Here is a 21,153-nt window from a genome sequence, read left to right as displayed (position 1 = left end):
CTGTGTTAGTGAGCTGTTCTTGTTCTTGTTCATTCTCTGTGCCATTATTCTGCCCAACTCTTGTATTTGTGTCTCTAAACCATGGCCAGTTCTCCCAATTATAACCATGGTCTATGTTCTGCTCTTCACTAATCATCTCCCCCTGAAGAGAAGAATGGGAACCTGGCTCTTGAAAGAAGCATTCAGTTTCTAGAAATGTAACATCCATTGTGACGTAAAGACGTCTTATTGCAGGATCATAGCATCGGTAGCCCTTCTTATGTTGTGCATAGCCCAGGAAGATGCAGCGGACTGCACATGGATCAAGTTTGGTTCTTTGATTTTTATGAAGATGGACATAAGCTACACATCCAAATATTTTTGGTGGAAGCATAAGTATAGACGGGAGAGACACATGATGGGCGAGAGCTTGTAATGGAGTGTTGAAGTTTAACACCCTAGACGACATTCGGTTCAGCAAATAGACAGCGGCTGTGACTGCATCTGTCCAATACCGTGGAGGTGCATTTGCTGCTGTTAAGAGGGCTCAAGTTGTTTCTAGAATATATATGTTCTTCCTCTCTGCAACACCATTTTGTTGTGGTGTTTGGGAGCATGTTGTCTCATGGTATAGCCCACATGCTTGGAAGTACTCCTGCAACTCTTTATTGTCATACTCCCCACCATTGTCAAAACGGAGGATCTGAAGTTTGGCAGAGAATTGAGTCTTGATCATAGTATGGAAAGAGCGAAAAATCCTTGCTACCTCATTCTTACTTTTCATCAAATATAGCCATGTCATGCGTGTGCAGTCATCCACAAAAATCACAAACCATCTGATGCCTGAAGAAACTGAAATGGGGGCTGGTCCCCATACGTCCGAGTGAATTAACATAAATGGTGTCTCACACCTTTTTGAATTTATTGGATAGGAAACTCGATGACTTTTAGCTAAAATGCAGGTTTTACATTTTAACATTGTATTGTCTGAGTTGGAAAACAAACTAGGAAATAAATGTCTTAAGTAAGAGAATGACGGGTGTCCCAAGCGGTGATGCCACAACCAGATATCACGTTTTTTGTTACCAAGATGATGAGCATTGTTTGCCTGACCAATTCTGAAGTCATCAATGTAGTATAGCCCCCCTCGTTTGGTACCACGACCAATAATCTCCTTGGTTAGAATATCCTGAAACAAGCAAATTTTTGGATAGATTATTGCGCAGCAGTTCAAATCCTCAGTAACTTGTCCCACCGACAATAATTTATTGGAAAGAGTTGGAACAAGTAAAGTGTTTGATAAAGAGAAAGAGGATGATAGTGCTACTTCTCCAGCCCCTGTAACTGGATATTTTTCACCGTTTGCATTGGTTATGCATGTCCGTTTTGGTTGAGTCGTTTCAATAAAGTCTTGTGGATCGTATGTCATGTGATCAGTTGCCCCAGAATCAATAATCCAGTCGTGGTTACCTGATTCATTCTGGGCCAGGGAACAATTTGCTGCTGCTGGTAAAAAATCCTCTTGAGATATAAGAGAAAGGTGAGGTTTGATTGATGAAGAAGAAGTTCTCTCAGAGCTGACAAGTGCAGCACGACCACTTTCACGTTTTTTCTTTTTCTTGAGTTCATGCCACCAGTCCGGATATCCATGGAGCTTGAAACAGGTTTCCTTAGTGTGTTTCATATTCCCACAGTGTGTACAACCACCTCCCTCAACTTGTGTTTTTGATTTCATGTCTGGTTTCCCATCCATTACCATCTGAAGAGAAGGATGTTGTTGCGATTTCTGTCCTCCTTTTGATATCATGGCCATGCTGGAACTGGTATCTGCTTTTGATAACATCACCATTTGTCTCAGATCTTCTCGTCGGACATGGGCATATGCCTGTTCAATTGTTGGAAAAGGGTGAAGTTGAAGCACATCAGCTCGAATCTTGTCCAAGCGATCATCAAGTCCGTCCAAGAAAGTATAAACTTTATCTTCCTGTATAATAGAGTTATATTTCTGTATATCAACTTCACATTTCATGGGATTTGGACGTCGAAAATCAATCTCTCTCCAAAGACTTTGAAGAGTGTTGTAATATGTCTTGATTGATCCTTCCCCCTGTTTGAGTCTTGTCACCCTTCTCTTGAGATCATAGACTTGTGAGGTGTCGGAGCCATCAAAATACGTTGTGGCAATAGTATCCCATACTGCCTTAGCCGTTGGAAATCTGATGTAATTTCCAATTAGTTTTGGTTCCATGGAGTTGATTAGCCATCCTTTTACCACTGCATTTTCAGTTCTCCACTTTCTGAAAGCAGGATCTGTCTCTGTAAGTTGTGGAAGATCTCCATTTATGTATCCCAACTTGTCTTTACCAGAGATATACATCTCAACAACTTGGGACCAGAGTCCATAGTTCGTATCAGTCAACTTGATACCGATTGGTGCAGTAATAGATTCATGAGTTGCTGCAGTTGTTGTCTGACTCAACATCTGTGATATTCTGGATGTTAAGTCAGCAAGGGTTGAGGGATCTGCTTGGGAGTTTTCTGTTGAGGAGGTAGGATCTCTCATTTTCTCAATCTTCCAGAATTCTATCTTCTTTCCCTTTCTTTCTGTTGGCTCATAGAAAGAATCAGACAGATCCTAGAGTTGACGCTCTGATACCATGTCAAAGAACCATCTCACCTAAAAGCTTAAGCTATTAGGTGAGGTCCCAAGATATGATTTATATTATTCTCTAACACACCTCCTCAAGTGAAAGCCCTTTGGGCTTGAAACTTGCACATGCTCACATTACCTTGTGCTTATTTTTTATCAAATAAATGGGGATGGTGGTATCAGAGCCTTGATGACCAAGCGGTCACGAGTTCGAATCTTACCATCCCCATTTATTTGATAAAAAATAAGCACAAGGTAATGTGAGCATGTGCAAGTTTCAAGCCCAAAGGGCTTTCACTTGAGGGGGTGTGTTAGAGAATAATATAAATCATATCTTCACCTAATAGCTTAAGCTTTTAGGTGAGATGGTTCTTTGACACTCCTGACACAAACATCTTAATCTGTTTAACTTTAGGTGTTGAATGAATCGTCCCACCGATCAATCGTTGTAGGGGTTGACTGAATTCAAAAGTAACTAAATTAGTTAGCCAATTCATTGGATCTAAAGGAATATTTTAAAAAAAAGCAGGATGCGACTAACTCTGTTCAACTCTACTAATTAATTACTACTATAAAGTGGTATGCATCTACTTTTCTCCCTTAAACGTACGAAGAGAAGTTATGCGCCGAGTCACAGGAAATATTCACAGTGTTTTTGGGTAAATTAGAGAAGATAATATTAGGGTTAGCATGATCTTATATCAATTTTTGTCGTATTTGGTCATGACATTATATACAAAGAGCCTTTTGACTTCACTTTTTATCTAAAGGTTACTGAATTACATGATCTTAGTAGACCGAATGGAGTTTATGTAATAATTTCTTGGATATTATTTTTTTAAGGAAAAAAATGATAATTTAAAATGAATGAGAGTATTAATGAAAAATATATACCCCTTGTGTCCCATGTTACGAAATTTCTTTTTGCTTAATTAGTTGATAATAGTTTTATTTCCTATAGTTCCATTATTTATTCCTCTTATTTGCTATTGGGTTAGGGTTAGGGTTAGGGTTAGGGTTAGAAGGAAAAGGTAAAGAAGATCAATAAGTTCTTTTCCTTTTTGTTGGCAGAGGGAAGCCATGGAAAACCAAGATTTTTTTTTTCACACAGTTTTGTTTTTTTTTTTTTTGCATAGAAATCAATTATTTTGTGAGCATAAAGAGAAGATATGTGACTTTATTTTAGAGAACATTAAGTTCCTAGCTCGCCTTAAAATGATAAAAATATTTAGTTCTTAAGAAACTATTTTATATTATATTGTTACTAAATTCAGTTTAAACTTTTTACTTTATTTTTTTGTTTAGTCCGAGTGTAAATTAACTTGCATGGAAGTTGTTTCAACTTGATCAAGTCGACTTGATGAGTTCAAAAACAATTTGAATAACCGGTAAAAAAGAGGTTTGACTTTAAAAAAATCAAGATAATATATTTTTTTTATACATAAAATAATAACAATATATTAGATCGACCCAACCTTCACGGTTTAACTTTTCAAATCCACAACTGGATCATGAACTTTACTAAATTTAAAAACTTTTTTAAAAAAAACTATTTTTTATTTAATGATATGATAACAAAAATAAACACATGTAAAATTAAACACTATCGAAACATTAGGATATGTTATATGAAATTATGATAATTTCATAAAAAACTAATAAAAATAAACCATAGCAACCAATTCAAAATTAATAAAATATTAAATTGTGAAATTAAAAAAAATACTCAAAAAAAATATTAAATGGTAAAAAAAAAGAGAGAAAGAGGTGGTGTTCATATGAACCCTAAGGGGGTGGAAAAAACCCAAACTTTTTTAAGTATAGCAGTTAATAGTAGGAAATCACCTAGATAATTAAATTAACATAATCAATTATATATATTTAAAACGTTAATATTGTCATTAATTTTGTTATATTCTCCAGCAACGAAAACAAGTGACATAAAACCATATTTTTTTGTCAATATATATATCATACAATTGGCACCGCATAATTTTTTTATCATTGAATATTTCTCTAGAACTATTAATTGTTTAGTAAGATGTCCAAATGCCATCCCTTAAGAGCACTTTTTTATTATTAATAATATGTGTGATTATGTCAGTTTACTCACATCTCAACTAATCCCACAGATTTTAAAGTTATCGACTATATAAACTTGCAATAATCATAATATTAGTAATTATAAAATTCAAGTATAAAATCATAAAAAAACAAATCTTTTAATTCTAAACTCTTATAGTATATAGTTCCTTAAGAGCACTCTTACTCCATGCATTCGTTGTGTTGATATAATTGAATGGTAAACTCGACAACGATCGGCTCTTAAAATTAATAGTACTCTGCAACTTTCATTGTTTAAAAATCTTTTTTTATTTTTTATTTTTTGTGGTAAAATATCAACTAACAAAAAGGTTACCTCCGCATACTCATTTCCGAATTCCTTCATTTTCATGCACGAGTAACGTGCATCAATTTCTCAGATGATAACACTCACAACATATTAATTAACTTGATCTCAACACGTTCCACGTGGAAGACACAATAGCAATTAAGTATATTTTGATGTGTCCATTGACTTTCTAGATCTCCACGCTCCACGTGGAAGACAGAATAGCAATTAAGTGCTACGGGCTAATTAAACAGGGCAGAGACCCACAAGTTTAATTCGGCAGAATTTGAAAGTATGGTTTTTTTAAAAATTATTTTTTATTTGAAAATTTATTAAAATAATATTTTTTTTATTTTTAAAAAATTATTTTAATATCATACATCATAATAACCTAAAAAAAAAATAAAAAAAAATTCAATAAGCCTTTTATCTCACCACAAACTACAAAGAGTGCCCGATCAGCGGTAGATAGAGAGGGAGGGAGGGAGGGAGGTTGGTTTACGCAGAATTTATGGCCCCGTGTGTGCCTACCAGACTACCAATATTTGGGTCCTTGATAATAATAATAATGGAACTATGCATATATCACTCTCACATCACACGAAAGCTCCACATATCCCCCTATTTTCTTTTCTAAAAAACAGACAGCTACGTAGAGACAAGCGTTGTGCCCTAACTAACCACTAAAAATATTCCAAGTTCCAACAAGCCGACCCTGAAGATACATGTTGCGAAATCTTTAATCAACCTCTAGAAAAACTTGAAGCTCGGGACAATTAAACCTGTTTTGTTCATCGATATTGACCGCCTGCTCTTCTAGAAGGAGTTTCTAAAATCAAGAATTGTATTAATATTCTGGATACTTGCTACTTTCTTTTACTTCATCTTCTTTGTTCTTTGCCCTCTAGAAGCCGCCCCCACTCCTTCTCAACAACCTATTTTTAAGCAAAATGTCAAAGCATCTTCCCTTCAAGCTCCTTGCTTATATATAGTCGTGACAACTTGGCCAGTTTTTTCCATCAATCTACAGCAAAGCCATTTACAAACTTCCTTCAAGAATCTCTTCTCAGTTCTCTGTGGAACCCTCAAGTTTTCTTGCCGTTGCTAATTGATATTCACAATGGTTGCAAAAGAAACGAGCCTTCATCAAGTACCGGTACATGACAACAGTGAGTTGCAAGATTTTGATGATGCAGCAGAAACACTATCTCTCTGTGACCTTCCGCTAAATGGTTATGCTTCTAATTGGGATGACTTCTCCAGAGAAGATCAAAGCTTGGGATCGTCTTTTGATCAAGATTTCTTCGAGTTCTTCAGCGAAGACTTCACCGCCTCTAATATTTATCCCAAAGATGAAATCATCTTCTGTGGAAAGCTCATTACTTGCAAAGGAGAAGCAGTAGCAGAGAAAACACAGAACCTGGAAAGCACAAAGAAAGCTAAAAATACCAAGAAGAGCTTCATTTTCCCATGGAAATCATCCTCTTTCAACAAGTCGAGGGCCACATCATCAAAACAGCTACAGGAAAAGAGTGACAAGACTTTGCAAGAGCCTTTATCAGAGAATCATGGGTTCGCAACAAGGAAATGCGATGATAGGTATGACTTTTCGATGAAGAAGGTATCAATACTAGCGACCCCAACGAAGCCAAGATGGTACTTTTTGGCATTTGGAGTTGGAAGACTTCCAATGGAGATGGAGCTAAGCGATATCAAGATGAGGCAGAGCAAGAAGAGCCCATCGAGGATGATTCAATCTGAAAAGGTGATTGAAACGAGTAGTGGGAATAAGAGAGGGAAAGGATCGTGGAGTTTGCTTCGGGCTTTGGGGTGCAACAGTCAACATTCCAGTGCTCGGGCTAAGGCATCACTTGGTGGTGCACCAATTGTGTGAGAGGTCAGCGGAGTCCTGGCAGCATGTATGGTTCAGCAGGCCAAAATTGACCGTGTAGTGAAACGCGACAGTAAACTAAGATGACCGTTTCTGTAATCACAGACGGGTATAATTGCTTGGTGGCTAGCTCCCAAGCATTCAACAGGGACCTAGGGATGACGAAAAGGCTAAAAACTATTCAATCAGAGACGCCCATCGCCTTTAAAATTTTGTTCCCAGGGAACGCGTGAACATGGCTTAGATCATAATTTTTTATGTGTGTGTGTGTGTGTATTGTATACAATATACATGTATTCCCACTTGTTCCAATATTGATCATTAATTACAGGATGTCATAACACATTATAATGCCCCGGCCAGCATATCAGTAGTTGCCCTTGCCCGTGGTCCAAGAACCCAAAAGATGAGTCCTGGTTAAGGAAAAACTAAAACGAGCAAAATTGACTTCAATTGACAAAGTATAATTTATGAAGAAAGGGGCTAGCAAAGTAAACAGCTTGCAAGCATCTGTTTTCGTTTATTGCTGCTCCCAAAAGTGCCACCCACTAATGGAGCACAATAAGATCTAGAAGTATTATTACACAAACGTGAAGCTATTTAAAAGATATATATAGTGCTTTCCATGTCATGGAAATAGAACAGCAGTTTCATGCACGACCATAGTTGTATGAGATGGCCGCTTCAATTATGTTATAATAATGTTTAATTAATATATTAGCCACAAGCAAAATAATATGATACTGACCAAATATTAGCCATCATTGATCACGTAATGCAAGAAATGACATGAACCTTTGATGGGCTTCATATCTTTATCGCTTAGTTCGAACTTCACTAGCTTGAACAATCAAACTCTCTTTAGACAGCAAATATTAACCCAAAACTTAATTTAGTTTTCTTCTCGTAAATATGATGAACAAGATTCACCGAGGATTCGTCAGACCTAACATCTTACAATCTAAACAAAAATGAACTTGAACCCTGTTTGAAGATCAGAATGTCTTTTATGGCTAAATAAGACGCGGTTCAAATTTGCTGTAAGACACTGTAATTGAAGTTTTTATGATCTTACAAACATCAAACATGGTGGTAGGAAAGCTGAAGTTCTTCCATTTCTCTCCACTGTTTATCACATCGAAATAGTTCTAATTTAATGTGAATTTCCTTCAGCATTAACAGCCAAATCCACATTCATTGCGTTCTTTGGAGTTTGTTGCCTCTTTCCTTTTGATTTCTTCTGCTCCAGGGAGCTACAGAAAACATCAGTTTTAGTTACCACAAACCAAAGCCCTTCTCAAGTTTGTTATTATATATCATAGTCAAATACAGATTTATTAGAGATTGCACAGAGATTTACAATGTTGCAGCTACAAGGGGGCATGCTCGCAATGGTGAGCCAATGCAGTGACTATATTGCGTGGCAATCCTAGTAGAAACAACTACACTGGGCCTGACCCAGCATTACCTTATTTCTTCTGGTCTTGGCCTAACACAACTGGGATATTGGAATCTCAATTAAATAAACCAAATCCAATTTGAAAAAAATTGGCATCTCCTTTTCCAGATGTCATTGAATATCAACATAAAAAATCTGGCATTGGGCGACAGAATGACTCAATTATCAGTTCAGTTTGATTCAAAATGGTAACAGCCCACCCCAACAAGTAACTTAGCACTCAGTTCAACATCTGTAAGGTCAAAAGATGTCAATATACGCCTCATTCATTTGCCCCATGATTATTTAAACGGGTTTTCATAGCAGGGATAAGATGCCTAAAAAACTGACACCATCACAGCACAAGCCATTCGGTGCAGCAAATTATAAGAGTGAAAAATAAGGCCAAATAGAGGGCGCACCTTATTTTTCCATTCATAAGCAGATTTCTGGAACCAGCCTTTTCAATTACACTTGTGTAATATTTTGTAAATGGAGCATTGCCTCCGCACTTTTCAAGCTGCACAGTAACCAGAAATCAAATTTAGAACAAGTGACATCCACTGAGTCCTACAAGAGAATAGATCACAGATGGATGCTTAGAAAAAGGAGAGGGGGGGAAACCTGAAGAAATGATTCAACAGATTGCTGATCATTCGGAGAAAAAGTAACCTCATCTCTCTTCTTCCGGACAAACTCAATGTTCTGCTCTACCTACAGTTAAAAACAAGTATGAGAAATAATGTTATGTGAATCATACATCCTTCCAAGAATAGTAATAAAGCACTGCTGAATACCAATGATTAAGGTTAAATTTAGCATAATCAAAATTAAGGAATTTCCCATTGTCACAATAACAAGGTGATGAAAACATATTGCCACCACAAGGATTGCAATCACAACCCAGAGCTTTCAAACAATTATGCCAACATGTAATATAAACTAAGTTTCAACCTCTTAAGAAATCCTTTTTGTTAGACTAGGCTCCATGATTTACAACTCAGGATCTTGCCATGCCCAGAAAGCCCTAGATACTCAGCATAAAGAGCCACGTGGCCAGGCAGGAAAGCCTCTTGTCTCTCAACAAAAGCCTGAGTGTTGAGCGAGCCCATTACTTATATTGACTTGGATTCACAGAGATCTCTAAAACATATCCATAATGCCCGACTATTTTCCTCTTATACTAACTACCAAATTCCTATGAACCATTTCCCAAGAGCAATCTCAAAAGTAGATTGTAGCGTGTTTAAACTTTCTTAACTATGATATAATCTAACACCTTACTCTTTGAAAAGAAATCATTTACCTGATCAATAAAACGCTTCACCACACGCCGTAAACTCTCAACAGTAGTCGTCTCATGGAATTTCCTCAAATAGATGAGTGGAATGGTTGCAAGATCAGGAAATGATATGTGATAACTCCATTGAGCAAAGTGCACCGCCAACAGCTCAATGGCTGAAAAAACACACTCGTCCTGGAAGTTTCGAGATTTTAGCCAATGCTTTGGCAACTACACAGGAAAAAACCACCATCAGCTTAACCATGCATGCAGCACACTTAATGCCAGAGAGTTTACAGGTGGATTTTAAAAACCGACTGATTGATAGTAAAAGAAATCAAGTATAAAAGGTTTGAACACATATCATAGAGCTAAACAGCCTCGCCATGTAAGCCACATAAGAAACCCGGCTCAGGATAAGTAAAATTTGTACTGACCTTGACCGCAGATGAAAAGCTGAAGTCCTTTCCAGGTTTCAAACTCTCCTTGCCTATTTTATATTCCAAAATATCCAGCACTAATGATGTAATTGGGATGAAAACTCCACTAGATTCAGAGAGAGTATTCAACCATTGGATGCATTTAACTCTTAAAGGCATGTATCTTGGTCCTGGAAACAGGACAGCTACTCCATTTATGATCTGAATTATCGTATAAAGCAGAGGCTGCAGATCATAATCATGTATATTCAAAGAAATAAATGCAACCCACAGATCTACACAGTTAGCATACTGCCAACTGCATATCTTCTTTACTGCTTCCTGCATAAAAGCAACATTTCAACACAGAATTTTGATCAATTCACTCTTTAAAAGTTGAAAAATACAGTACAAAATCAGCAATGCAACCAAGGACAGATGTAAAACGATGTTAGGATTAAACAAAACAAGGTACCAGGATAGCTTTCTGAGTGAATACCTTCTTAGTTCGTAAACCAAGCTGCAATATCTTGGCAAGTTGCTGGGTAGAAACCATTGCCTTGCTATAAGCTTTCTGCAGATCTTGAGAGCATAGCTCGATGAAGGAGCTTTTCAGAAATTGTTGATGCTTAAACAGAACTGGCTCCACAAACTTGCAGTGGTCAATAAAAGCCTTGTACGCTTTAATCATGCAGGTTTCAAAGCAATTTGAGTTAAACACAACAGCCACATCTTTGATGATGAGAAGTGAGCATGCTGATAGAGTTCCTTTGCCCGTTGCCCATAAATGAACTGATATCTGCATACAATTCCAAGTCTTGGTAAGGCACAACCGCTTAAAGCATAAGATTGACATAAAACACCAAACAAATTCACAACAAGTACTGAATAATGCTAAGGTCTGAAATTCCTGAGAGTTAAAGACCCTAACATCCAATATAAAGCAAAATTGTGCATTAATTGTGCAAGCCTTGGTAATATACAAATTAGACATGAAAGGAACATGCTATTATCATAATCCCCAGAAAATCATTGTTATCTTGGTTTCTTAGTTGCGTTAGTTACAAATTTGTAACATTCTAGGATTAATATACCTTGATGAGTCTGCCTAGTAAAGGAGGAAAGGCAGCAAAAAATACTATAGAAGCTTTGAGTCTGGTTAAGGCGAAGGCTAATATCTGAGAGTCAGTAACCTCATTTAGGAGAAACAGGGTACTTCTCAAGTAAGACTTGACTGCTGGCTTCAAAGTTTTCCATTTGGAAGTATTCTTCAGTTCCAAGATGGCCTCTTTCCTATCATTGGAGCCTGATATTCCCAGAATTTTACGAAATATATTATCAGCCTCGTGAAGCATGAATGTCAAGATCTTGCAAAAAGTGTCGCTTTCTTCAACAATGGTGGGTGATTCAGATCCATAGTGGCAGGCAGCCCTGTACCCGTTTAATAGCCTTACAAAAGCAGGAACATTATTCTGCTCCTTGACTACTTCACACAAAGAATCAACAGTAGAGCTACTCAAATTCCCCATTTTATTTGTGGACTCCCTGCCATCCTCATCAGACTCTTCTTCATCTGAATACTGCTGTGAAGGAAGAGATGGTTAAAACTTGATAAAAGGGGGTTAAAAAGATACAACAGACACAAACCAGATTGAATATAAGGTTCAATGACTGGAAATTACAAACTTTGATGGAGGGAGAAATTTCTTTGGTCTTAGAACAGATCATATGGAGAGTAATATAGATAACAGCTATGTATATAAACATCAAGTAGTCATAAGATAGATGTACAAGCCAGTGGAGCTCGGAATTTCCAAAAAAAATCCACACCTTTAATTTCTCAAGATATTAAGAGTCCTGAAAAAAAAAATTAAGACTTCATAGCTTACATTTTCCTCATCCCTTAATGTCTGCAGATGTTCCTTGTTGCTTTCCAAAAACTTGGCAAATTCTGGATCCTGTCAAATTGTAAGTGACAAAGTTTAGTTGAATCTCTACATAATGACAGTAAATTCATAAAATGGATTCTGCTGCCTAGCAGACATTTTAAGTACAGAAACCAACAAGAGAAACTCAATACCAAAAAACTATCACAGATTCCAGACAAATGGTCAAAAGCCTAAATGGGTTTATAGAATAAAACGAGATTCCCTATCACAATTAGATCATGATAGGTTTAGATTTTAGCACTCACAAATTTTAGAGTCAACCAACAAACTGAAGTTCTAACTTTATATGAAAAACATTACTCAAAATCTTATAAATCCTTTGAAAAACTCTATTTTGAGATAATAAAAAATTATGATTTGATCACCTTGGCTTTCAAGTTGTTCAGCCTTTTCATTTTCTTTGCCAGTTCTAAATGAATTTCCTTGTTCTGCACCGATAAATCACCACCACCATTGTACTCTGCATGCAAATTACTAAAAACATAAATAAAAGGGGCAAATTAAAATTTAAAAAAACAATAAAAATACCAGAGAAACTGGCGATGGTATCCTGACCTTCCAGATGATTCTCAATTCTAGTTTCACCATTATATGAACAACTTGTATCCTGATAAGTTACCATGACCAACAATGTTAGAAACACCTTGCAAAGGAAATGTGCCAAATTAAGTTTAACAAAAACAAAGTTGGCATAACATAATTCAAAACCTCAGATAAATATCCGTCACTATCTGAATCATCCCCATCCATATCACTATCATCTTCACCAAATACGGTATCAAGGGAAATATCCTTAAAATCTTCAACTTCATTGTTTCTGCATGCAAAATAAATCAATAAACAACCCAATTCTCAAAATCATTCTCCTATGTAAGCAAACAAGCATAGACAGACAAATATAATATCAATTAGAAGCAGATGAACTATTTAATAGAAAACCTTAATCATATCTTGAGAGCAAAACAAAATTAAACTCAATCTTTCACGGTCAAAACAATGCGCCTAATCGCAGGAGCATTAATTTGCACCTGCTTTCTTTACCTTCCACTATACTTTTCTTCTCTTTCTCCATCGGAATCTTCAGCTTGAGCTCTCTCATCTCCTAAACCAATAATTACCCAACAAATTCAAGCTACGGCAACAACAAAAGCAAAGAACGCAATGAAAGTAAAAAACAGCAAAGTTAGACATACTTTTAGAAGCTTTCTTTTTGAAGAAAGACTTGACCTTCCTCTGCCTTTTAAGCACTGACTGTAAATTCTTCTTTGCAAACTTCCTTGCTTTCTTTCCTAGTTTCCCCATTCCTTTCCTCTCCCTACCCAAAAATATCACCAAAATCTCTATAAAAGAACACGGAAAACTTCAAAAAGAAAAGAACCCAGAAAGCACTTTATGCCTACTTCAAGAATTAACAAGCTTGAGCTCTTGGGTTTTGGTGGCTTTCAAGACTTGGAGAATAGGAGTGAAGTACCAGGGCAAATGAAAAAGCAGAGGGTTTAGGTGGGTTTTTACGTCTGCTTGGAAATAAATATAACCCTAAATATTGTGGGCCGTGGATGTGGCCCGGTCCATTTTAAACAGAATAAAAGCACGTAATCACCAACATGTCCTTTGGTTATGCAACACCTGGCAGTGAATGGTTGGGACTGTAAAGTGCCACAGAAACTGGGAGATGCACGGAATCAGCAAGAAGCTCTTTCACTGTTTCTTCTTCTTCTACAGAGTACAGAAAGCTTTGGAGAGTTTTTAGCAGTATTCATTCTCTCTATTTATTACTATTTATAAATTTTTAAAAAATGGTGAGCAGATTTGATTAGATTTTTCTCTGAAATAATTCTGGATTTGATCGATGATTGAAATAATGATAGATGTGAAATTAATAATCATGGAGTGATTTTCAGGCGACGCCGTTTCTGGCTGGGCTAGCAATAGCGGCAGCAGCACTGGCAGGGAAATACGGGGTCCAGGCATGGCAATCATTTAAAGCAAGACCACCAAAGCCTAGAATACGCAAATTTTATGATGGAGGGTTTCAGCCTAAAATGACGAGAAGAGAAGCTGCTCTTATTCTTGGCATTAGGTAATTAATTTTTCTTATTATTCTTACTTGATGGATATTATTTGCTTGATTATCTTGAATTTATGATTAATAATTGAAGTTAGAAAGATGGGGTTTTTTTGAGCAGAGAAAATGCTGGAGCAGAGAAGGTGAAGGAAGCACATAGAAGAGTGATGGTAGCAAACCATCCTGATGCGGGTGGTAGCCACTACCTTGCTTCAAAAATCAACGAGGCTAAAGACGTGATGCTTGGCAAGACAAAGGATGGCGGATCTGCATTCTGATCTTTCTTCAACATGCCCTACTGCTTGCTCGCTGCCTGCCTGCTCATAACACTGAATATAAGGGTTTCTTTTCTTTTCTTTTCTTTTCTTTTCAAAGCACAAGAAACTGTGAGTTGCTACAATGCGTGCTCTTCTTGCCTCTTCACTAGCCATTTACTACTGTGGCTAGGAGTTCAATAGCTGCAAGTCCTTCAGCGACGAGATTTGTTGCAGCAGTTCTTGGTGATGATGACGATTAAAATGTGTATTCAGACATCTGTTACTTTTATTAGTTATCTTTGAGAGTCCACCCTGAAGTATCTGGTTTACACTGAGCCTTCCTGACGGTAAAATTGCTTGTGCGGTGCACTGCAGGTTGTTATTAGGAATTCAAGTTTCTTACCTGCAGGAAGACTGGGTGCCCTACACCACCTCTTTGAGAAATGGATAGAGGACTCGTTTGGTATGCAACAATTGTTATTTTTATCAGAACCTGTCAGACACCACATTTAATACAATAGCATGTTTTTTGTGGTCATATTAATGACATTGCATGTTACTGCCCCATATGATAATTCTCCTCCAATTTAACATGCCAGCATATGCAAGTAATCTCACTCATCACTGAGTGCGAGTCCACGCTAACATGCCAGTATATTCAAGTAATCACTCATCACTGAGAGTGAGTCCATGCTCTATACTTCAAAAGGAGTCGCTAGCACTCTAGCACGAGGGACGGTTAAGCCAATAGCCCAGCATCGGCATCCCCTCCTGTTAAAATGGGGTGGTTCGCCTAACCACAATGACATGATCACCTTGTCGTAACTTGAACAGAAAAGAAAAACCAGTGTTTTGACATTTTTTTCACAAAAAAAGGACCAGTTCAAGTATAGAACAGATAGTGGTGAGGGAACTAGCATAATGGAACTCTTATGTTTTAGATCTCAATTTAACTGTAAACATGATGGTGTTTTCTTGCTCCTCTGTTTATGTTCCAATGGGACACAGACAGAATATGTTATAACACTTCAAAAAAAAATTAATATACAAGTACTGTACTTGCAATCCCTGCTGCTACATCTCTAAAAAGGAAGTGCGTGCACATGCCAACGGCCAGTTTAAGCATATGAGTGGTGCCTATGCCGGTCCTTCTCCCTTGATGAATAGGAGGAACTGTGGTAGTCACGGTCTGAAAATGCAGAATGGTCCCAGATGAGAGGACTGCCATTTACATCGAGAAAAAAAAAGATGAACCTCGTAAGAGAAGTTAAAATACATACCACGTGAGGAGTGATGCCTTGATTTCTCCGAGTGTCCTGCATTTAGATTAAAAGATCACATATATAATTAGAAATGTGTTATAAGAGTACTTAAAGTTGTATAAAATTTTAAACAGAGATGTGCTAGCCCCCAAAAAGTGTAACATCTTGACAAAAAAAACTTGGGAGCTGACCTGACTCTCTTCCTCTATCCTTTGAACGATGACGACCTCGATCCTTAGCCCTATCCCTGTCTCTTTCAATTTCATCTCGCTCTCTTTCCCGGTCAGAATCTCTGCCCCTATCACGATCCTGGGCCTTTATTCTATCCCTCTCTCTTTCCCTCTCCCTGTCCCTGTCCCGTTCCTTGCTCTTGTCACCACTCGCTTCTGTTCTGTGCTCAGACTTTGATCTTGGAATGAGCTCTTCTCTTGCTTCTCCCTCAGCGGGCTTGGATTCATCATCGGTCTTTTTAGATTCCTTCAGCTTGTCTAAGGCAACTTTTGTTATGTCCTTGGATCCGCCAGATTCAACATTAACACCACTTGGAGCTGCCTTTGGATCAGTTGAATCATTATTAGCTGGCAGGCTAGTAGTCCGTGGAATTTCCTATTCAAGAGCAGAAAAAATATAATTTCAGTCAATGGGTTTATATGATGAAGCATCCCTGTCTCAGATGAATATGAAGTAATCTCTACAATGCTTGCAGTTTCTATCCTTTTTCCTATCAAAACAACCGGGTTGTTTTTTCTTTCTTAAGGAAACAACAGCAGTACTTGCTTTGTCACTAGGTAATATACTGCCTTTGATGACAAGGAGACAGTTGCAAATATTGTAAAAACCAAAAATTAAAAGGTTCGTTTAGAATTAAATTGAGAAAAAAGGAAATACAGAACCACCTTTGAAATCAGCTGCAATTGGGAATCTGAAGACTTGTTCGAAAAAGAAAAATCTCCATCCTTGCAGACTGATACATACTGTGCCTTAGGAAGGCTATATAGGTGAGCCAAAACTCTACAAACTTCATCAATCCCAGATTTCTCTGCATCAAATGCTTTCCACCATGGTGGATTCTCAGGAAGAGGTACTTGAAATCTACGAGCTGCAGCATATACAACACCGCAAGCCACAACTGCACTCTTGAAACGAACACACAAAGTTGTCCGCAAACTGCCAAGAGAATGGATTAATGTAGAAAAATACCAACAAGAAAGCACACTAGTATGTCCCAGGAAAAGAAGATATACTAAACAAGCAATAACACCAAAATCCATTAATTTAAAAACAGAAGCAGCGTCTGTTTTTTTAACCACCTTGTTGTGCAATTCTGTCTTGTACTAATAGCTTGAAGAGATAAGCAACCAGGTAAGCCTATAAAAGATTGTAATTCATGCTAACTGTTACATCATAACTGGAGCTTATGTTATAAGTACTTGGCAATCTTTTTCACAGCAATTAAAAGCCTTGAAAGATGATGCAATTGCTACAATTGATCTGAGGAAATAAGTTACAGAGGAAGAGGAACTTAAGCTGATAGGATCCTGTCAAAAAGTAAATGCTCTTTTTATTGAGATCAGAATGACTATTTAATTATCAAGTATAAAAAAGCAGTTATCTGAAAACTGACATCAGATAAGCTATTTCACTAAGCAAGGAATATTATTTTATATCTGCTGTGGTTTTGTTTAGGGAATCCCTGCCTCTGAATAAATAATTCTTAGTTCCAAAATTGATGGTCATGTTGAACATGATTTTTATTTTTATTTTTTCCACGGAAAAAGCAACACCGCACAAATTCATCAAACTGAATATACAGACTACGCGCATAAGACTCATAAAACAACTGTAGAATGATACAATCAAAATGTTTGATTCAGAGAAGTACCTATCATTAGCTAAGTTCCATGCTTCTTGTCTTAATTCTTGAGGTGTTCCAAGGGTCATTAGGTAGTTTGAAATGAATTTGTGGGGATGCTCAACATGACAAACAAAACCCATTTCCTTCAATATATGCCTCTCTGTTTTGCTCAGCTCAATCTTCAACTCTGCAAACTTCTATTGACACAGAGAAAAGTGTAAGTGCCTAACACCAGAAGGACTAAAACCAGCTGTGAGCCAAAGGGAAGAGAATGATACTGAAGCATCTTAATGCAAACATGATACCATATTTCTAACCTTTGAATTCAGGTCCAAAAACTCTATGGGTAAGTTTTCCCTCCTGCACTCCATTCTGTGGAAAACAATGATGACTTGCCTCGATTTCCTAGGGCTTTCTTCAAGTTTAGATGCAAGCCATACACAACTAGCTGCAACTTTCTGCAAAATATTAGCACATCCTAAAAACATATTAGACAAATAAATGGGAATTATAAATATTGCACTGCTTCTGCTAGAACTAAATAAACCAATCCCCATCTCTCGTAAATTTAACACTGTAAGTGAAAATATCACTTCTAACCTTGACATTGAAACGGGCAAATGACTTCTTGCAATAGAATCGGTGGAATAAAACTTGACCGGTAGCCATCACAGCTTGAGGTCTTTGAGAATAAAAAATAATGAAACAGAAACAGAAACAGATACAACCAGCATGAGTAAAAGACATCAACAAAAAAACGAGGAAAAAAAAACATATATCAAGTACATGATTAAGCAAAGAAGAGAAAATACAGTTTGAGTAAAATGCCGCTCTCTTGGATAAGATCACAGCCATAGATCCTGAGAGTTGTCTCCGTAGCTTCATCGATTCCATCTTTCCTTGACGGGGAGTTTTGTAGCTCATCATCAGTTAAATAGAAGTTATCAATCGCTGTGTAAATCATTGAAACTGCCACAAATAACCCGAATCAATTATGAATCTATAAATTCTGGCATGTTATTAAAAACCCACCTTTTTTTCCTGCTAAACACAAAAAAGAAGCATGCTTGCTAGTTGATTGGCTTTTATAGTGTAAAGAATGCTAAAATTATCCCCAAGATTTCCGCAATTGTGGTGAGTTGCTTTATGCAGAAAACACACAATTAAACCCAGAGAGAGAGAAGACACAGTCAGAGACTGACCTGAGATCGCTGGCGAGAAGACGAAGAGCGGCGGTATTGAAGGAGAGAAGCTACCGGTTGGGGGTTAGGGATTGTGATTTGTGAGATTTGCAGGATGTTGGAATTTGATTTCTGCGCTTCGGCTTAAAACGGCTACGTTTCCTTTTAAAGAGGTTTTTTGTTTTTTCGTTGATCAGGGCCGGTTGGATTTTCAGATTGTGGGCTTCGCTCTGTAAATTGAGCTGGATCTTCGTTATTGGGGTTTCACCTATATTTGCAGTTTTTTTTTTTAATGTTTGATTGGGCCATGAGTCACCCATGCAGGTCGCGTGATGCTGCATTGCCACGTGGAATATTTGTATAGTTACAAGTCAAGATCATGAGGGTTGCATCTTGCATGTCAATCTAGGTTAATTGCAATGTATAATTCAACTTGTGACTATTATATAGCATTAAAATTAAATTAAATTAAATAATTTATGTTGATTTTGGTGAGTTGGTAACATTTTTTATTCCTGAGAAAAGAGTATGAATTTCACTGTGAGCAAAATATTATTTTCTCTTTTTTAAAGCTAACCTTTTGAATCTACTTGAGATTTTACTAGCCATGTCTTTACCTGTTTAATTATAAATTTGATATTATTTAACTAATGATTTAGGTACTGGATTATTCATTTTATCTCGAACAAAAAAGCCAATGCCTTATACGCAGTGGATATTTAGGTGTGGTGTTGTGCTTCAGGTATGTTTGTCATTGTATTTTGAAAGTGTTTTTTAAAAAAAATTATATATTTTTTTGCTTTAAATTAATATTTTTAAATATTTTTAATGTACTAATATCCAAAATAATTTTTAAAAATTAAAAATATATATTATTTTAATATATTTTAAAATAAAAAATATTTTAAAAAATAACTATTATTATATTTTCAAATACATTCTTGGTGTCTGGTCATGCCCATTGTTCAATATGTAGTTTTTTTAATTTATTTTTTGGTCGAGAGATCTCTAACCTTGATCCTTTGAAAATCTGTGATACTTACTAGGAATAATAATAAATGTTGATCTAGAGCCTGTTTGGCTCTGCGGTCGAACCTGTGTTTGATCAAATTTTATTTTTTTATTTTTTGCTAAAATTGAGTGCGGTTTGTACCTTTTGGATTGTTTTGATGTGCTGATATCAAAAATAATTTTTAAAAAATAAAAAAATATCATTGGCATGTATTTCAGCATGAAAAGCTATTTGAAAAGCAACCGCTACCACATTACCAAACACGCTTCTAGACATGAAGGATTAGTAGCATTGACGAGAGTCGTGTGTAATAATGCATGAATCTTGTATGCATAGACGCTAGTGTCTATAAGATATCTTCTTCGAGCTGTCATCGATGAACATTCCTTTTTTATTACACCAAAGGGGATAAAATTTCTGTTTATTTTTGTGTTTTAATTTTTTTAAAAAAAATATTTTATATTTTAAATTAATATTTTTATATTTTTAAATTATTTTAATATACTGATATTAAAAATAATTTTTTAAAAATAAAAAAATATAATATTTTAATATATTTCTAAATAAAAAATATTTTATAAAATAATTATAACCATATTTCCAGGTATGCTTAAAATCTTATCCTTGTTGTTGTGATAATCTGATCACTTTAGATTTCATATATTTTTTTTATTACAGTAAAGAGGTTAGGACTTAGGGTTAATTTTAATATTTCAGGCTGTTTGAGGCCGTGAAGAGATTTTCCATGGTATATAGTATTTTGTTACGGTGTTTTGAGATTAAAAATAGTTTTTACAGTGCAGGACACCCCTGCCCAAGGGGTTCTTGTTACAGCCAAATGCAGGGGGGAAATAATTTATACCGACAATATTATTTTACCAGGAAATGACTATATTGTAAGCATTATACTTGTTACTTGTCATCGTTTCAGCAAAAATACTTGTATGCATAATAAAACTCAGTATAGATTTAATTAAATAAAGTCATTCAACGCGTGCAATTTTTTCCCCCCATCAAGATGCCTTGCAATTTGTAGAAGGGTCAGCAAAAAAATCAAAAAATTAAAAAAAATTAACTGAAAAAATCGAATCGTGAAAAAAACCTGATTAAACTGATTAAAATTTTTAAAAACTGACCGGTTCGGTTTCATTTTTATAAGTCTGAAACTAAAAAAACCAAACCGAACCCAAATCGAAAAAAACCGAGCAAACCTGGAAAAAACCGAGCCAAAACCGAGCCGAACCGGAAAAACCGAGCCAAATCAGTTTGAACTAGTTTTTGTCCTAAAAACCAAACCGAACCGAAACCAGTCAGTTTGAATCGGTTTCGGTTTAAAAAAAAATCAATTTGATTATTTTTTTAATAAAAACCAAACCAAACCTAAAATAACCCCTACTAATTTATAAAATTCATTTGTATTGCTCCACTAAGTTAATTCATTAGTCCTTTCCATTGTTTTGCCAAATAAAACGACCTGCTATTTAAAAATAAAAAAATAGAAGTGGACAACAAGCTATTTAT

The 21,153-nt window shown here is 36.2% G+C and overlaps 4 protein-coding genes across 6 annotated transcripts; 2 read left to right on the top strand and 2 right to left on the bottom strand.

Annotated features, from left to right (window-relative positions):
- Positions 1–6,141: 6,141 nt before the first annotated feature.
- On the top strand, positions 6,142–6,915 carry LOC133705333 (uncharacterized). Its single transcript, XM_062130467.1, has one exon. It carries the CDS (start codon positions 6,142–6,144, stop codon positions 6,913–6,915), a length of 774 nt encoding a protein of 257 aa, XP_061986451.1.
- An 872-nt stretch (positions 6,916–7,787) lies between these two features.
- LOC133705979 (protein REBELOTE) lies at positions 7,788–13,507 on the bottom strand. Of its 3 annotated transcripts, XM_062131454.1 has the most exons (14): positions 13,401–13,507; positions 13,194–13,315; positions 13,042–13,102; positions 12,709–12,817; positions 12,556–12,607; positions 12,366–12,460; positions 11,941–12,009; positions 11,146–11,634; positions 10,551–10,850; positions 10,070–10,393; positions 9,657–9,863; positions 8,975–9,064; positions 8,773–8,870; positions 7,788–8,165 (listed from the first exon to the last, which is right to left on the bottom strand). In XM_062131454.1, the coding sequence occupies exons 2-14, from the start codon at positions 13,300–13,302 to the stop codon at positions 8,066–8,068; spliced, it is 2,103 nt and encodes a 700-aa protein (XP_061987438.1). In that variant the 5' UTR covers positions 13,303–13,315; positions 13,401–13,507; the 3' UTR covers positions 7,788–8,065. The 3 variants fall into 3 exon arrangements, with proteins under 3 accessions (XP_061987438.1, XP_061987437.1, XP_061987439.1); XM_062131453.1 differs by having other exon boundaries at positions 13,194–13,507; XM_062131455.1 differs by having other exon boundaries at positions 11,146–11,631; positions 13,194–13,507.
- A 122-nt stretch (positions 13,508–13,629) lies between these two features.
- On the top strand, positions 13,630–14,860 carry LOC133705584 (mitochondrial import inner membrane translocase subunit TIM14-1). Its single transcript, XM_062130872.1, has 3 exons — positions 13,630–13,799; positions 13,902–14,080; positions 14,187–14,860. The coding sequence occupies exons 1-3, from the start codon at positions 13,797–13,799 to the stop codon at positions 14,341–14,343; spliced, it is 339 nt and encodes a 112-aa protein (XP_061986856.1). The 5' UTR covers positions 13,630–13,796; the 3' UTR covers positions 14,344–14,860.
- A 381-nt stretch (positions 14,861–15,241) lies between these two features.
- On the bottom strand, positions 15,242–18,793 carry LOC133705583 (cyclin-L1-1). Its single transcript, XM_062130871.1, has 9 exons — positions 18,642–18,793; positions 18,252–18,408; positions 18,040–18,121; positions 17,757–17,897; positions 17,467–17,636; positions 16,481–16,751; positions 15,776–16,190; positions 15,603–15,638; positions 15,242–15,511 (listed from the first exon to the last, which is right to left on the bottom strand). The coding sequence occupies exons 2-9, from the start codon at positions 18,401–18,403 to the stop codon at positions 15,441–15,443; spliced, it is 1,338 nt and encodes a 445-aa protein (XP_061986855.1). The 5' UTR covers positions 18,404–18,408; positions 18,642–18,793; the 3' UTR covers positions 15,242–15,440.
- Between the last annotated feature and the right edge of the window lie 2,360 nt (positions 18,794–21,153).

The sequence above is a fragment of the Populus nigra genome, chromosome 10 (assembly GCF_951802175.1).
Source record: "Populus nigra chromosome 10, ddPopNigr1.1, whole genome shotgun sequence".
Taxonomy (NCBI): Eukaryota; Viridiplantae; Streptophyta; class Magnoliopsida; order Malpighiales; family Salicaceae; genus Populus; species Populus nigra.
The sequence above is the reverse complement of the archived record's forward strand: the minus strand, read 5'-3'. Positions and strand labels throughout refer to the sequence as shown.

Coding starts and splice junctions, on each gene's coding strand:
- LOC133705584 (XM_062130872.1), top strand. Junction 14,081..14,186: donor GCTCTTATTCTTGGCATTAG/GTAATTAATTTT, acceptor TTTTTTGAGCAG/AGAAAATGCTGGAGCAGAGA.
- LOC133705979 (XM_062131453.1), bottom strand. CDS start 13,302: ATGGGGAAACTAGGAAAGAAAGCAAGGAAGTTTGCAAAGAAGAATTTA. Junction 10,394..10,550: donor TTGGTTTACGAACTAAGAAG/GTATTCACTCAG, acceptor GCTTTTATGCAG/GAAGCAGTAAAGAAGATATG. Junction 9,065..9,656: donor TGAAGCGTTTTATTGATCAG/GTAAATGATTTC, acceptor TTTTAACTGTAG/GTAGAGCAGAACATTGAGTT.
- LOC133705583 (XM_062130871.1), bottom strand. CDS start 18,403: ATGATTTACACAGCGATTGATAACTTCTATTTAACTGATGATGAGCTA. Junction 18,122..18,251: donor AGCGGCATTTTACTCAAACT/GTATTTTCTCTT, acceptor TTATTCTCAAAG/ACCTCAAGCTGTGATGGCTA. Junction 15,512..15,602: donor AAGGCATCACTCCTCACGTG/GTATGTATTTTA, acceptor CTGCATTTTCAG/ACCGTGACTACCACAGTTCC.
- LOC133705333 (XM_062130467.1), top strand. CDS start 6,142: ATGGTTGCAAAAGAAACGAGCCTTCATCAAGTACCGGTACATGACAAC.